The 15,590-nt window shown below is 37.7% G+C and overlaps 1 protein-coding gene across 1 annotated transcript; it reads left to right on the top strand.

Moving 5' to 3' along the window:
- Positions 1-1,588: 1,588 nt before the first annotated feature.
- st14a (ST14 transmembrane serine protease matriptase a) lies at positions 1,589-15,144 on the top strand. Its single transcript, XM_026192867.2, has 19 exons — positions 1,589-2,088; positions 6,373-6,529; positions 7,151-7,281; positions 7,372-7,442; positions 7,569-7,723; positions 7,889-7,924; positions 8,376-8,610; positions 10,437-10,576; positions 10,679-10,782; positions 10,920-11,029; positions 11,112-11,248; positions 11,329-11,433; positions 11,564-11,668; positions 11,750-11,875; positions 12,001-12,123; positions 12,275-12,455; positions 13,181-13,452; positions 13,762-13,898; positions 14,295-15,144. The coding sequence occupies exons 1-19, from the start codon at positions 2,047-2,049 to the stop codon at positions 14,451-14,453; spliced, it is 2,526 nt and encodes an 841-aa protein (XP_026048652.2). The 5' UTR covers positions 1,589-2,046; the 3' UTR covers positions 14,454-15,144.
- The last annotated feature ends 446 nt before the right edge of the window (positions 15,145-15,590 follow it).

Raw genomic sequence — 15,590 nt, 5'->3', positions numbered from 1 at the left:
TTATAGCAGTGCTAGTCCAGAGGCACAAATAAAACAATATGCGTAGTATGGAACAAGAAATCTAGGAAATGACTCAGCCTACCTTTTTGTGGGAAAAAAAAAAAGTATGAATTTTGGCTGGTAATAAAATTTTGCTTTTTTTATTGGGATGTGTAACAAATTTTGCAGTGTTGATTTTAGGATTTTGGCACTGGGACATGCTTGGGCCGGCCATACATCAAAGCCACCTGAAAACAGTTTGGAGCTGGAGGGCTGTGCAGGCAGACAGAGACACACAGAAAGTTGAAGCTTGGAGAACTGGTTTCTGGAAGAAAGATTTTAAAAAAGCAAACTTGTGTAATTTTACAGCTTAGAGATCGACACAAACAAGTAAACTGAATCCTAGGATCCTCTTTTCTCTCTCTCTTTATCTTAGTATTGTCTTTGTATGCCTGTATAGTTGATGTTGCAATCATGGCTTTTTTCCAGAGGATTCCATGTGGTGTGCATTGTTCTTATATGAAAAAATATATATATATTTGAGTTTTTTTCTTGTTTTCTATTTTTCTTTCTCTTCCTGTGACAGTATCTCTGTATGTGACTGTCTCACTATGCACCCAAACGGCTTCAATCTTGTAATAGCCTGCTTGATTGTGGAGGGGACTGGGAACTAATATATTATGCATATTAGTGATTTAAAACATTTTGATTGACACCAGTGGAAACAGATTTATGGTTACAAGGGGGATACACATCAATAAACTCACAACTTACATATGGGTGTGTTGTTTTTTTTTTCATAAATAGCTTTTTTTTGTAGTGGGAGCAAAAGTTAATACTTAAGAAATGCTTTAATTGGACTTTCAAAGTAATCTACACATAAAAACTCAAGGTATAAATAATAATAACACTAATTTCTGTTTGATCGGCTGTCCAAAATGTAATCATGTTTAGTTTAATGAAAACCAGAAAATATAAATTTAAGAAAACGGAACAGCCTATTTATTTTTCATTGCACTAAAATAATCACTTCAATACGGAAGAGCGTTAGGGCCACTGGAAAAAAAATCTTCAGAATTCAAGAAAAGAAGAAAAAAAAAAGACGTGTCCACTCCCCTCCCCCCCCAGTGGCCCTAATCCTCTTCCGTACTTCAACTAGTTCAAAGAGTTCTCATTCATTTTCTGTTTCAGACGGATTCATCAGCTTATATCAATCCGCCATGTTCTGCGGTTTGATACTCTGGTTGAATGAAATACGTCTCGCGGACTTGTTTCTGTTTGGCGGCATAACAAAACCGTTTCACTATAAGAAAAAAAAAACGCAGGTGATTCAGAAGTGATTCATCACTGTTTCACGAATAAGCCCACGCAATCACATGACTGATACTAACTATAAGTGAAGCTTTAACATAATTATAAAAATCACACAATTAAATCATTGTCCTACTTTAATTATGCTGATATTTGTAGAAATCCCAAATATAAGATCACAATAAAGCGTTTTTCCAAGAACTGGAAGCGCAGTTCACCTGAATGAATACCTGAACTCTAGCCCCACCTCGTAAACAGGTGTATCCTCTCCTTTACAGTGAAACCTAAAACAGACACCATTAAAGAAAAGACAGTTCTCGCGCTATCTATATCTAATCTAATAGATTTCCCATTATTTTATTTCATATGTTTCGCCCGTGTCAAGTAAACAGGAAGTCGTTACAGGTGTGTGGGGTGGAGACAGAAACCTGAAGCTGCCGGAAAAAGTTTTTTTCCCTAGGTTGTTTGGTCTGGTAGTCACCTGTTGTCACGAAGGTAGGGGACGCGTTCTCGTCAGGGAGACATTTGCGAACCCCTCGACTGAGAGGAGCCTTTTTTTAAGGACAAAAACACATTTTTCTTTTGTTTTTTGTTTTTATTTGTCGAATTAACACATTTAAAAACAAAGAAAAAGAAAAAAAACAAGGCCTGCAGGTTCACCTCGGAAATTGGCTTTTAGAAGGAGTGGTAGGGCGAAGAGGAGGAGGAGAAATTCAGACGTTTGAAGTCGTTTTCCATTTGATTAGTGACCCCAAGATGGATCACTTAAGCAGTGGGCCGCGATACACCCCAGCGTCGGTAAGTCACTTGCTTCTTTTTGTTCAGTGATGGGGCTTCACATTGTTTTTACTTATTTCCTGATACTCATGCATAGACGAAGTCAACCAAATTGCCGTAGAAATACAGTGAAAGACGTGTGGGTAGAAACATCTCCACTCAGCAAATTTTTCGGACTTAAAGTATAAGGCTACTTGTGTTTGTGTTACACACACACACACTTACTTGATGTCAGTGTATTAAGCTGTGCTATCTTGACTGACTCACTCAGCAAAAACTGGTTTGCCTACAGACAAACAAGTTAGTGAGTGGAAAAGAACTTCAATACTCAGAAACAGTTTTCAGTTTCATGTACAGACGAGAGCAGTTGATTGAGCAACCCACACTCCCTATTCAGCTTTTCACCTTTTTAAATCACCAAAATTAGTAATTAATAGCTAAAGAGTATTTAATGAGCATCTAGACATCGATTAATGCACACACTGAGACAATCAGTGCCACATAGCCACACAGTTATTTGTGCATCTGTTTATTGAGACTCAATAACAAGTTACTCAGTATTTGTGTAAATTGTATTCTAATATAGTAACATTCATGTGCTATACTTCTAAAATCTTACAAATGTAATCAGTATATCATAATATCGTATCATAATGGCCAAAAACAAACCTTTACAAGGAAATTAATAAAAGCTGGTGGTGGTTTGCACTGCTCCATAACAGCAAGAAGATCCTGAGTTCGTCTGGTCAGGGACTTTCTGTGTGAAGTTTGCATGTTCTCACTGGGTCTGTGTGGGTTTGTTCCAGGTACTCCGGCTTCTTCCCGTGATCCAAAGAATGGCACTTTGCGGGGTTAGGTTAATTAGTGATTCTAAATAGCCCGTAGGGGTGAATGTGACAGTGTCTGTCTCTCAGGGCGTACCCCACCTCTCGCCTTATGGCAGCTGCTGGGATAGGGTCCAGCCCCCCTGCAACCCAGGAATTAAATAAGTGGAAGCGGATGGGTGGATGTATGGAAAACTCTAATAATTCTTATGTGGTTGCATTCCCAAAGCTCATTAATTACACTCAACAAAATGAGCTATGGAATCTTCCAATCTGCAAAATGCCAGAAATTATTGTTTCAGAACCTGTCGACAAAAAGTACTCAAAACTCTAGATAACCTTCTTTTCATCAAGTAACTTCGGCATATATTTTTGAGGGGTTTGGACATAAAAACATCCAGGAACCTTCACAGTTCCCAGAGCAGCTGGCCCTCCCAAGGTTGCTGTCTGAATTCCTCCACCTTGTTTCAACTTGTTCACTCTAGTCATTCTCCTTTGTAGATTATTATCTATCCAAGAATACTCTACGTCGTAACATTGTGTCGATAAATAAAACGTGTTATTGTGTGATTAGTCCCTTATAGAGCTGGGCGATAGAACGATAACGATATGTATCGCGATATAACTTTTTCTCGATAGAAAAATTAACCTATCGCGATAGACCTCGCCGCTCTTGTCCTCTTAAAAAAACAAAACAAAAACAGAAAAACAGCCAATCCAAATTAAGTAGCGCAGAGCCGAACCAATCACAGCCGCAGCGTCACGTCACGTGACTTGTTACGTACAGCACAAGTGCCAAGCCGCACATGTGTATTTGTTTGGGAAGCAGCCAGCCACCGTACCGCCCGGGTAATGGAGGAAATGAGTGTGCCGACTAGAAAAATCAACCGAGCGTGACCGAAGAGAAAACAGATGATGGTTCCAATGCCGGAGAGATTGTCAAACGGAAGAGCCATAGAAGTTCCGTAGTGTGAAGGTATTTCGGCTATTTCAAGTCTGACAAAAAACAGAGTGGTAGTAGTAAATTTTGTAGTAAATTGTGCCGAAAGCAAGTCTGGAAATACAATAAACTGGTGCGTGCGCTACGTCCACAGGTACCCGGGTATTTTTGAAAATGCAGATTTTTCTATGCGTTTGCACCTTTCGTCCACACGCGTTTTTGGTCACTGAAAACGAAGATTTTTAAAAACTCCGGCCAGGGTGGATATTTTTGAAAACTCCGTTTTTGCATTTACATGTGGACTAGAAAAACTTTGAAAACGCAGTGTCAAAGGTGTGCGCATTTTTTGACGTCACACTGTGCGCCACGTTATTGTTTCGGTGAAATGAATTTCTACAATACTGTTACTGTTAATTCTACTCTCTGCAGTGTTTAAATGCTTACATATACACACAGTTACTGTCCCTCCACACATATGACTGGTTCTGCTTCTATGCCCCAGCTTTGTTTACTTTTTCCCACCGAGGCTTCTAGACTTCTGATTGGCCAACATTTCTGCACGGTTAGGAATCTAGCGCCACCTGCTGCTTTGGCATGTTCATAGCAGCGTTTTCCTTCATTTCTGCCTTTATGTGTGGACGGGATTATTTTTTAAAACGAAAACGGAAAATCTCCGTTTTCAAAAATACCCGTGTACGTGTGGACGTAGCCTCAGTCTCTGACTGGAAGCGCTAATTCGTCATTCGGCTTTTGTCAGACTAAAGTAACTGTTAAAACTGTTTGAAAAGCTCAGCTATACAACAAGGAGAGATTGAGAATTTCCTTTTAGTTCTCAGTTTATTTGATATTGACAAAAGTTAGTCAATTTTGTCTGTTCTTCTGTAAAACAAACTAAGATTTATTTTTAGAATTAATATTTTGTTTCTAAGTGGAATTGACAATTTAGTCTGTTTCGTTTGTTCTATTTTGAAACTTAAACGCTTTAGCGGCTGCCTTTTGTGTATTTTGCAATATTTGCCTTTATTTATCTGAAAAAGTCTCATGTTCCTTAAGTACATCTACCCTGTTGAACTTATTATGGGAAATAAATATTTAAATAAAAACAAGCTGCTGATTATTTCACATTTTACTTGTGAGCAACGGCACATTTAAATCTTACAAATATAGTTATTTGGCTTATATCGTGATAGATATCGTTATCGCCTGAAATGAAAAAAACATATCGTGATATGAAAAAATCTTATATCGCCCAGCTCTAGTCCCTTATAGTGTCAAGATTTTGCACAGTGGAGCAGGTGTGAATGGTATTTGACTTCTACGTTGCTTTGCTGTACCGTGCATGTCGTGGTTGTTGATAGAGGGGCTGGGACTGTTCTGATTGTATGTGTTCTTCAAGTATAATTAGCAATTTTCTGTTAAAACCTGACATTTTAGATGTTGGGCCATTTAAAGAAATTTTCTCTAACAGTTTAACCTAACACTAAGACTTACATTTTGAGCTTCACGAAGAGTTTAAATACACTGTTTTTACATATATGAATGGATCTTAGTACTATATCTTTGTTGCAAAGGCAACCACAGTAGTAGTAGGTAGATGGGGCTCTATGAGATATACTCTTCCTTTTATTAACCTAGACCCTTTACGTTGCAACTTGATCAGTGAATCCGCACATGAGAACAATGAAGTGGATATAGATTGCATAAACTCTTCAGTTAGCATTTAACATTATGATTAATTGTGACAAATATAAAGCTTGCTCTTTACAAATAGCTATTCTGCCAAAGCAGCACATTTATATGCTTGAGTCATGACCTCATCAATGGAAAATAATATATTATTTAATTATATAATGAGCTTCAAGTTTAAACAGGCAGAAAGAAAGCCTTTCCAGTGGTTTATAAAGCAAAAAAAAGGCTAAAGCATGTCGTAGTCTTTTATTTCTTTTATTAATGTTACGCTACACAAAGCACTTACAGAAACATGTTGTTTGTGAGTAGTTGCCGCCAAGCAGGTTTGACAGGATTTTACATGCTGAAACCTTTGTACTCCCTCCCCCCCAGTCTCACCTCTGAAAGGTAACAGCAGAGCATGAGTCATGGCATGAAGTTCTCGTTTCATTCATTAACAGCACAAGACAGTGAATCTCTCTTTTCTGTTGCTCACGAGCCAATTTTTTGCTCACAGATTTTTTTAATGTCTCTTTCAGTTGGAAAATTATTTCAAAAGAAAACTATTATAACATTTCAAGCTTCAATGTGTCACACTTCTTGTATCTGAGAACAGTTATGTAGGTCACCAATAGCAGGGACATTCCTTAAATACGCAAGTGTTGGCTTGCTGTCTGCTGCTGTTGCTTATCTTTATGATCATATTTTCATGAGGGCGTGAGATGCTTTGCTTTGCTCTCCTTTGCACCTTTATCTGCACAAGTCTAAACCTTTGTAATTTTGATTAATATTTAGAGCTGGCTGATATTAATGCACCTGAGTTTTACATGTTGATCTTTCTCTCATCTGTTCAACTGTCTGTCTTTCATCAAGGAGAAAGACTGGGATAATGATTTCCACTTACAAGCATCGGACAGCAAAAGGCTTGAGAAGAAAAAGCACCCAGGGAAAATTGGGGTTGTGATTGGCGTGGTGATCTTGGCCGCTCTTGTAGCTCTTATGGCTGGAATACTAGTCTGGCATTTCCACTGTAAGTACATCTCTGTTTAATAGGCAAATGTACTGCACGTACATTTTGTTCAAAACCTGCAGCGTTGAACGAATGGTACACACTCTGCTACAGATAAACAATGAAAAAATGTCATAAAAACAAAATTAAATTTACAGTAAAAAACACAAGGTTGAAAGCTTATTGCTAAAGATTAAGTAACTAAATCATTCCTATATTTGTGGCATGCATGAGTCATCTCTACCCATCTGTAATTCTCTAACAGTTTCAATCTGTTGCATCCAATTTCACTGAAATCTGACAAGCTTCAAGAAACAAATGCAGTCCCAAGTTTATTTCTATAAATGTGTAAAAATATATAAGCATACGTGGTTTTCAAAAGTTCAAAAATAACTTTTTATTCTGCTTGTATGTTTGCACATGGAAACCTACACAAGTTTAGACAGTTTTAAAGCTCGTGATTTAAAAGAGCTAGAATCGAGGGTTTACTGAAGGGATAGTTAAATCTCAATGAGAGAAAGAAACATTTGAAAGCCACAAGAAGTAACAGCAGTAACACTTGGCATAGGAGAAGAAGCAGTAGTGAATACTAAGCATGTTTCTTGTGCCGTGGTTCACATTGAGTCTTTTGTTATCCTATAGTCCGTAAACACCAGCGGGTCAAGAGGATGTACAGCGGGTCCATGCGGATCACCAACCAGGCATTTATCAACGACTATGAGAACTCCAACACTCCAGAGTTTAAGGCTTTAGCAAAGCAGGTGATTTCACAGGTAAGAATGCCACCAACTTCTGTGTGTCAACACTATTTTCATTTTTCATTTCATTTCATTTTTTATGATTTTGCTTCAATCTCTTTTCAGCTTAAAGTCGTCTATTCCAAAAGTCCTCTATTGTCAAAATACTACCGCGAGTCTACAGTTCAGGCCTTCAGGTAAGCTCATGAAGTGTGAAGGAATAAATCCTTCACACTTGCCATGTATGTATGTATGTATGTATGTATATGTGTGTGTAATGGTCACGTGTTTGTTGTTTCTAACCCTGCTGTCATTGCTCTTAGTGAGGGCAGCGTCATTGCCTACTACCTGTCTGAGTTCAACATCCCCGTGGGGCAAGAAAGAGCAGTCGACAACGAAATGACTTCAGTAGATAAGCTAGTGAAAAAAATGCGCATGTCTATCAGTGAATTGACTTTTGAAAATGTGGTCACTTCAGGTACAGTGAAAGCAACTGCTTGTCATTCTATATCAAACATACACTTTTGTTTGTTATATTGTCAGTTGTCACGTTCTATCTGGTTGTGATTGTTTTTCAGTCAGTCCTAACCTTGTGTCTTTTTACTTCTCTTTTTTTTTTTTTTTTTTTTTTTCAACTTTACAGCTCTGGATGATCGCATGTTTTTAAGATCCTTTAAGGGTAAGTGTTCAAGTTTTGTTTTTTTGTTTTTAACATTTCAGTAGAAGTGCTACTAACAAATCCTCTACATAGACCGAAAATAGTAAACCACATATACCTTACACTATAGAACATGTTACCAGGGACGACACCTTTCTTCACTATTGTTAGTCTCTTTTTAGAGTAGAACATTTTTCTGCCATGGAGTTGAGTAGAAACCAAAAGGGCGCTTGTTTACTTCTTTTTTCCATACCAAATGTTTTTTTTTTTTTTTTTAATAAATAACCATTTTTTTATTCAGTTTCACTTACATCAAAAAATGGAAAAAGCTTACTGCAGAATGGTCATGACCACTAACGAAACTACATTTCATTTGCATACTTTTAGTAATATTAATATTAATATATCTGTCTTAAAATGTGTGACAGTGATTCACAAGCTTAAATTCTAAATCTTAATGTTTCTCTTTCAGATAATCTGCAGTTTGCAGAGCATGCCAAGGTTGATTATGTAGGACAGATCGAGTCACCGGGTTTTCCCAACAGTCCGTATCCTCCTAACACCTTCATCCAGTGGCAGCTGAGAGCTGACCACGGCTATGTAGTCAAGCTGGTATTTGAAACATTTGAACTGGAAGAGAGCTGCGAGAATGATTTTATCAAAATCTACGATTCCCTGGTGCCCATCGAGAGTCTGGTTATGCAAGAGTGAGTTAGCCCTTTAAAACATCAGTTTCAAGATTCCTTCAGATAAAAAAACATTGCTACATCTGGTATTATTATTATAATTTTTATTATTATTATTATGTTAATATTTATCATCGTGATCATCACACCAATTTTTTTACATGTTTTTATTTTTATTGCGCTTCATTGAGCTCATTTTTTTTCTGTAAAACAGTGAAATACTACTGATCTCACTGAAGGATTACAGTAAAATATGAAAGCATGTACCTGCTGATGCTTTTGCATTGACATTTCTTTTACTAAAGTGTAAATTTGGTACTTTTTGACTGCTAACAATCTGCTAGTAAACTCTGGAGTGCAGCTTAAAAATTTTAGGAAATTATCTAATTGTTATTTTTCTGGCCGATATTTCGTTTCCAATTCGATTCATGAGTTTCTTCAAATTAAGCTTCAGGAAAAAATTCTAAATGTACAGTAATATTTATAAAGATGATAGAAAATGACATAATCATCTTTTTAAGTAAAATTGAAAAGTAACGGTAACAAAATTAAACTTAATGAAATAAAGATGAAGCCAACAGAAACCTCTCATCTGCGAAAAGCAGAGATTCTGAGACCACCCGAGTAAAAGCCACTTGGCTACACCTAGAAATTCTGTCCATAAAATTCTGAACAGAATCGGTGACAAAGGTCGGCTCTGGCGGAGTCCATCACTCATCAGAAACCAGTTCGAAAGTAGTGTTTTATGGCATTAGTCATCTCCCAATGTCTTTTGCTGCTCTTGTCTAACGGAGTTAAACTGGCAAAAGATGCAGTAATTGCAGGCTGTTTGTGACCATGAGCCTGAGCACCACTTTCACTTGACTCTTCGCCAGACTTTTTTTGTCATGCACTCTTCATGCAAAAGCCTGTGGTGATTTTTCAAGTGCCGGTATAAGTTGGTTGCGTTTCTGCTAGATGTTACAACTTTAGTGCAACAGGTTTTGCAGTACCTGTTTCTGGTGCACGTCTCCAGTCTCAAACACAAAATATTCACAAATTACTGATGTGCTGTTTTTCTTAGGTATTAAATCTCCTAACTGCCCTTCCTGTTCTCCATATGTGCAGTGAACACAGTATATGGTTACTGTTCACTGTTGTGAGATCAAGCAACCCCTTTATCACAATCTGTAGCAGCAGACACTTTTCACTCTGTTCCCTGTTTGCTGAAAACATGTTTAGTTATTATGGTACAATTTTAAGTGGTGCATATTTTGCTTTTAAGTTTGGAGGAGTTACTTATTAAGAAACTCTCGTCGAACTGTACATAATGGTGCGGTTATGTTGGTTAAACCTCATTTTAGATTAATAGCACTTGCAAATAATTTGTTCAGAATTTGTTGAGCACTTTGACTGAAGCTGTAAATGTAACTGTTAGTTATAACCAAGACTACATGTAATCAGAAAACAGAAAGCTTTCCGCAGGAAGGACTTACGAGTGTGTGGGTAGTGGTTTTTCTGCCCTGATGAGATAAGTGCAATAGCAAAACACTTTTCTGTAAACATTTTTCTGTAGAGAAGCTAAATATAACCTCTGCTGAAAAATGAGTCACTTTCAGAGGTAATGCACTGTTACATTTTCTTATTATGTGTAAAGAAATTCTGCCAAGAAGCTGATTTTTAAGCGTTTTATACATAACATTGAACGATAGTGAAAAGTAATTTAACCACACGTGAAGGAAGGCAGGGGATGAATCCATGTCACGAAAGAGTGAAATATGTGCTTTTTAAAGGACCAAATCTTCCTTGTGTATCAGTCTGTTAGCAGTGTGTTCAGAGCGTTATTGTTTTCTCTTTGCTTTCTACAGGTTGTGTGGCAAATATTTACCTAGTAAACGTTTGAGCTTTCTGTCCTCTGGCAATGTAATGTTGGTGACAATGGCCACTCATGACCAGTCCTTCCCAGGTTTTAGAGCACAAGTCTCACAAGTTCAAACAGGAAATAGAGGTAGGAGTTAAAGTTTACCTGCAGTTTTTTAAGGAACAACTTAAGTGTTTGACATTTGTGCTGATGCATCTTTTTCTTTTTTTTTTTCTTTTTTTTGAACAGCTATAGCATGTGGTGAGAAGCTGATAGGTTCAAAAGGCAACTTTACTTCTCCCAACTACCCAAATTACTACCCTCCTAAAACTACATGTGAGTGGTTAATAGAGGTGAGTGGTCAGTCCCTTAAATGGCGTACTACTCAACAATATGACATGTTTCATGCATATTTCTGCTCTGTACCACCCCTGAAGATCACATCCCATTGTGGGATGTAGTTTTAATCTTTTTTTTTATTGTCATTAAGGTCCCTACTGGGAAGGTAGTGAAGCTCGTATTCAAAAGGTTACTCTTGTCCCAGCTGGGAAAGAAAAACCCAAACTGTGACAAAGACTATGTGGAGGTCAACGGAAAGAAGTGAGTCCTTGTTGTGCTTTAAAAAAACGGGAATGCCAGAACAAAGCAGGTGTGTCATTGCTAGTACATTTCATTTTTTCAGATGGTGTGGAGAAAAACCTGATGGGTCAGTGACAGAAACCAGCAGCACCAACAAAATGACTGTGGTGTTTTATTCTGATGAGTCTCGTGTGGACCAGGGCTTTTTGGCACAATATGAGGCCATTGACATCCAAAATCGTAAGCAATTTAGTTTTTCAAATAATGAGTATTCTTTGACATTAGGACAGTGTTTCTCATGTTAACCATGCCATTCACAGCTTGTCCAGACAAGTTCCAGTGCAGAAATAACAACTGCATTAAGCCGGCACTAAGATGTGATGGTTGGAATGATTGTGGAGACATGAGTGATGAGGCGGAATGCAGTAAGTACCATTTAGTCGTGATGCTAAGACTACACTTTTTTTTTTAATTGCTCTCTTTATTCTTATGAGAGGATTTGTCACATCCTGAGAATCATTTTAATGTTTAATGTTCATTATCCCCCCTTCCCAGGCTGCAGTCCCACTGATATTAGTTGTAGAAATGGATTCTGTAAGCCCAAGTTCTGGAAATGTGATGGCGTGAATGACTGTGGAGACAACACAGATGAGCTGGATTGTAAGGCCTTGTAACATTGATGGAGTATGTTTCATATCAGCACTGGAAATGCTTAAACATGCCTGTTACTTTTTGTATTAGGTGGGTGTGAATCTGGGCAAATAACGTGTAAGAATGGCAAATGTGTTTCTGAGAAGCTGAAATGTGATGGAACGGACGACTGTGGGGATGGAACAGATGAACAAGACTGTACAAAAGCCACAGGAGGTACAACAGATAAGCCCAACTTTGCTATACATATAGATAGATGGTGGGAGAGAGCGAGAGAGAAATGGCTAGAGATGGATTGAATTAGCTTTGGATTGATTTTTCTCCTTTTCTTCTCTCCTTAGGTTTAACTGTAGGCTGCACAGATTTTACATACAAATGTAAAGACAATAAATGCATCAGTAAAGTGAATCCAGAATGCGACGGGACGCCGGACTGTGGTGATGGATCTGATGAGGAGAACTGCAGTATGTCACAAAAAAATCACATTTAAATTAATCATTCATCCTTCACCTGTGCAGTTTAGGTTGTCTTATCCAAACAGGTGTGGAGCTCCACCCAGTTCACAATAAGCTGCAGCGCACCAGCCCTTTGACTGATTTGTTGTTTACTTTGCAGACTGTGGGACACGTGGGAGGGCCCAACGTATTGTAGGTGGTCAGAATGCAGAACAAGGGGAGTTTCCTTGGCAGGTCAGCCTCCATGCCAAAAAATACGGTCACGTCTGTGGCGCATCCCTCATCAGTCCGAAATGGCTGGTCACTGCTGCCCATTGTGTGCAAGATGAAAACTCTTTAAAGTAACTTCTTATCCTATTCTTTGTCTCTCTTTGACACAGTACATTGATTTTTGTGAAAAATACGATCTTATATTGTCTCTGTGTAAAATGAGAGCTATTTGTCTCTGCTTGTTGTTCCTATTTTACATATTTAGAAGATCTTATAATCCAGATGAATGAAAATGAGTACCATTGGCGTATAACAGATTTAATATTTGTCCTCAGTACATTATTTTTAAGTCTACTTTAGAAAAATCAAAGTTGTTTACAAATTCTGTGTGACTTCAGTTAATTTATCCTTTTTTCAAGACTTTAAATATCTTTACATAGAGTAGAGTATGGTACGCAGTCAGTATAACAACAACTCTGTTATACACTTTAATAAAACTAAGAAAAGCCTCAGGTACTGCTTAAATTATTTAAATAATAAAGCTAAAATAAGCAAATCATGAATTTAATAGTTTCACTTGAAAGATGTAAATTGAACGTTTTTTAAATTGCAACAAAATCCTTGAATGTGGTGAAAAATAATTCGGCCCTTGCCATTTTGCAAGCAGTTATCACAGCCAGACTTGCATCTTATTATATTCAACAAGCACTGAGAAATCAGACTTAAAGTATATTTTAAAAATGCCATATAATGGGAATTATATATAGTGCCACATAATATGCTAATTATTATAAGTTCATTAATAATTGAGACCGTGAATAAAATCCTTCATCTGTTTTGTTGCTTACTTCCTCAGACTCTCCCAGCCTGGCTCTTGGGAAATTTACCTCGGCGTTCATACACAGAAAATGTTAGAAAGTCCAGTTCAAAAGAGGAATCTGAAGCAGGTCATACCTCACCCTAACTACAACCACTACACCTTTGACAATGACATCGCCCTGATGGAGCTGGACAGTCCTGTCACCTACAGTGACTACATAAAACCCATCTGCTTGCCAGCTGCGCAACATGAGTTTCCACCTGGCCAGGATGTGTGGATCACTGGGTGGGGTGCCACACGAGAAGGAGGTGAGTAAATGATTTGTCACTTTAACAAATATTTGTAGCCACCAAAACTAAAAATATAAAAGCCTGAACTTGAGCTCAACATTACACATTAAATCAGCATAAAATGAAATAATTTCTCTTGTTTTTCTGTGTTTTAGATTTAGTTTTAGTAATTATTCTTTGGGTTTGTACACACCTTGTAAATCAGCCAATGTAAACTACTATATGTCTTTATATAAACACCACTTGTAATACAAGCATTTTCAACTTTTTAAAGATGCCCAGTGATGTGACTTCCTCTTTGTGTGTGTGTGTGTGTGTTTGTTTCAGGATCTGCTGCAGTGGTGCTCCAAAAGGCTTCAGTCAGAATCATAAACCAAGCTGTGTGTGACGATTTGATGGGGGGCCAGATCACATCTCGGATGTTTTGTGCTGGTGTTCTAAGTGGAGGAGTTGATGCTTGTCAGGTACTTTGATATTCTTTTTTTCTTCTTTCTTGTTTTTTTGGGGAAAAACACAAAAAACCCTGCTTGTGCTGCAGACAGTGGCATGATGTAGATGGAGGAATTAATTGATTGAACTAAATCTGTAAATGTCATGAGAGAACATGTACAGTTTTAGGTCGTCTTGGATATATTGATGAATAGTATATGAATAGAATGTGACATGCATTCATACAATGGGGTAAGCAGAGGAATTTCACCTTAGAAAGTAGAATTAATGTGTTTGTTTTGATTTTCATTTTTGGCCCGCTGCAGAAGTCAAGAGGATAATTGGATATTCATAATATCCCCACACCATCCCCATGTATTGCCTCTATGCTAACATGTCTACCTGTGTTCCTGTGCATTTTTCTGCTTTAGGGAGACTCTGGGGGTCCTTTGTCCTGTCCTTCCGGCAATCGTATGTTCCTGGCTGGAGTGGTCAGTTGGGGTGATGGCTGTGCTCGCAGAAACAAACCAGGCATCTATACAACAGTTACCAAATTCCGTGGCTGGATCAAAGAAAAGACAGGAGTTTAGTTTGTATTGTCAAATAAGGCCAAAGGCATGGACATAAATGAGGACTGAGGAGGAGTGCCACAGTTTAAAAAAAAAACAAAAAACAAAACACTCTGATTATCCATGAAGTGGCTTTTACTCTCAATAGTAGCTGCAGTGAGGAACATGCTTTAAGAGCAGTTACAACACAATTTAGGTGCACTGTGATTTGGGGCTTGATGAAATATTTTTGAATGTAAATAAATGTTTTATTTTTGTGTATTTTTATCATGTTTTAATGGAGAATAATGTTATTTCCTGCACAGTAGATTCCAGTGTGATTGTTACCTATTTCATACATGTAACTCTATATCTTAAGAAATTCCCAACACTGTTTTTGTTTGTTTTGTTTTTTGTTTTTGTTTTTTTTATATTTTTCCTCCCTGACTTCTGAATTAAAAGCTCTGAGGCAGCAAGCTCATTGCAGCTTACCTCCTATGGATCAGTTCACAAGTTCAGCTGAAATCTCTGAAAAAAAACCTCATTTCCCTTTTCTAAACACAAAATGGTCAAACACAGGTTTAGTTTAAATTTTCTCTTCTGCTGTAACATGTCACCACGCTTCAATTCTCCACAATATTAGTACTAGCTGCAAAGTTAAATTGTTTCCAAATATTTGTAAATGTGTGTTTTATTGCAGATATTTTTAAATAAAAATATTTCTTATCTCCTGCACAGTCATTCACCTACTCTTTGTTTCAGGACGCTTATGTATTGCATCGAGCTTGACCCTCAACATACATGCCCGATTTTTTTTCTTTTCTTTTTTTTTTTTCCCTCTGGCACAGTTGGTGTGGAGCACCCATACTTTTATTGTACATGTACAATGACAATAAAGCTCTATTCCATTCTAATCTTCAAACGAGAGTGGATGAAAGTTTTCAGTATCATTGGTTAAAACAACTGTATGCAAGTACATGTTGTTTGGTTACATCACCAGTTTACCAAGGTCTGAAGGAGGACCTCAACTGTCGCCCTCAGGAAAGAGAAAAATGTTTAAGATGTTCAGGAACCACCAAGACTAAAGCCTGGCATGAACTGGAAATTTAAAGAACATCAGTGTCACTGTTCACAGTGGAGCGAGTTTTACTTTGCCATGGACTGAGAGGGTTCCAACCA

The sequence above is a fragment of the Astatotilapia calliptera genome, chromosome 14, assembly GCF_964374335.1.
Source record: "Astatotilapia calliptera chromosome 14, fAstCal68.1, whole genome shotgun sequence".
In the NCBI taxonomy this organism is placed as follows: domain Eukaryota; kingdom Metazoa; phylum Chordata; class Actinopteri; order Cichliformes; family Cichlidae; genus Astatotilapia; species Astatotilapia calliptera.
Note: the sequence above shows the minus strand (reverse complement) of the source record. Positions and strands in the feature narration are given on the sequence as shown.

What these genes read in the sequence shown, in the direction of transcription:
- st14a (XM_026192867.2), top strand. Translation starts at nt 2,047, where the DNA reads ATGGATCACTTAAGCAGTGGGCCGCGATACACCCCAGCGTCG. An exon ending in CAACACAGATGAGCTGGATT is followed by an intron (nt 11,669 to 11,749) that starts GTAAGGCCTTGT and finishes TTTTTGTATTAG; the next exon opens with GTGGGTGTGAATCTGGGCAA. An exon ending in GAGGAGTTGATGCTTGTCAG is followed by an intron (nt 13,899 to 14,294) that starts GTACTTTGATAT and finishes TTTCTGCTTTAG; the next exon opens with GGAGACTCTGGGGGTCCTTT.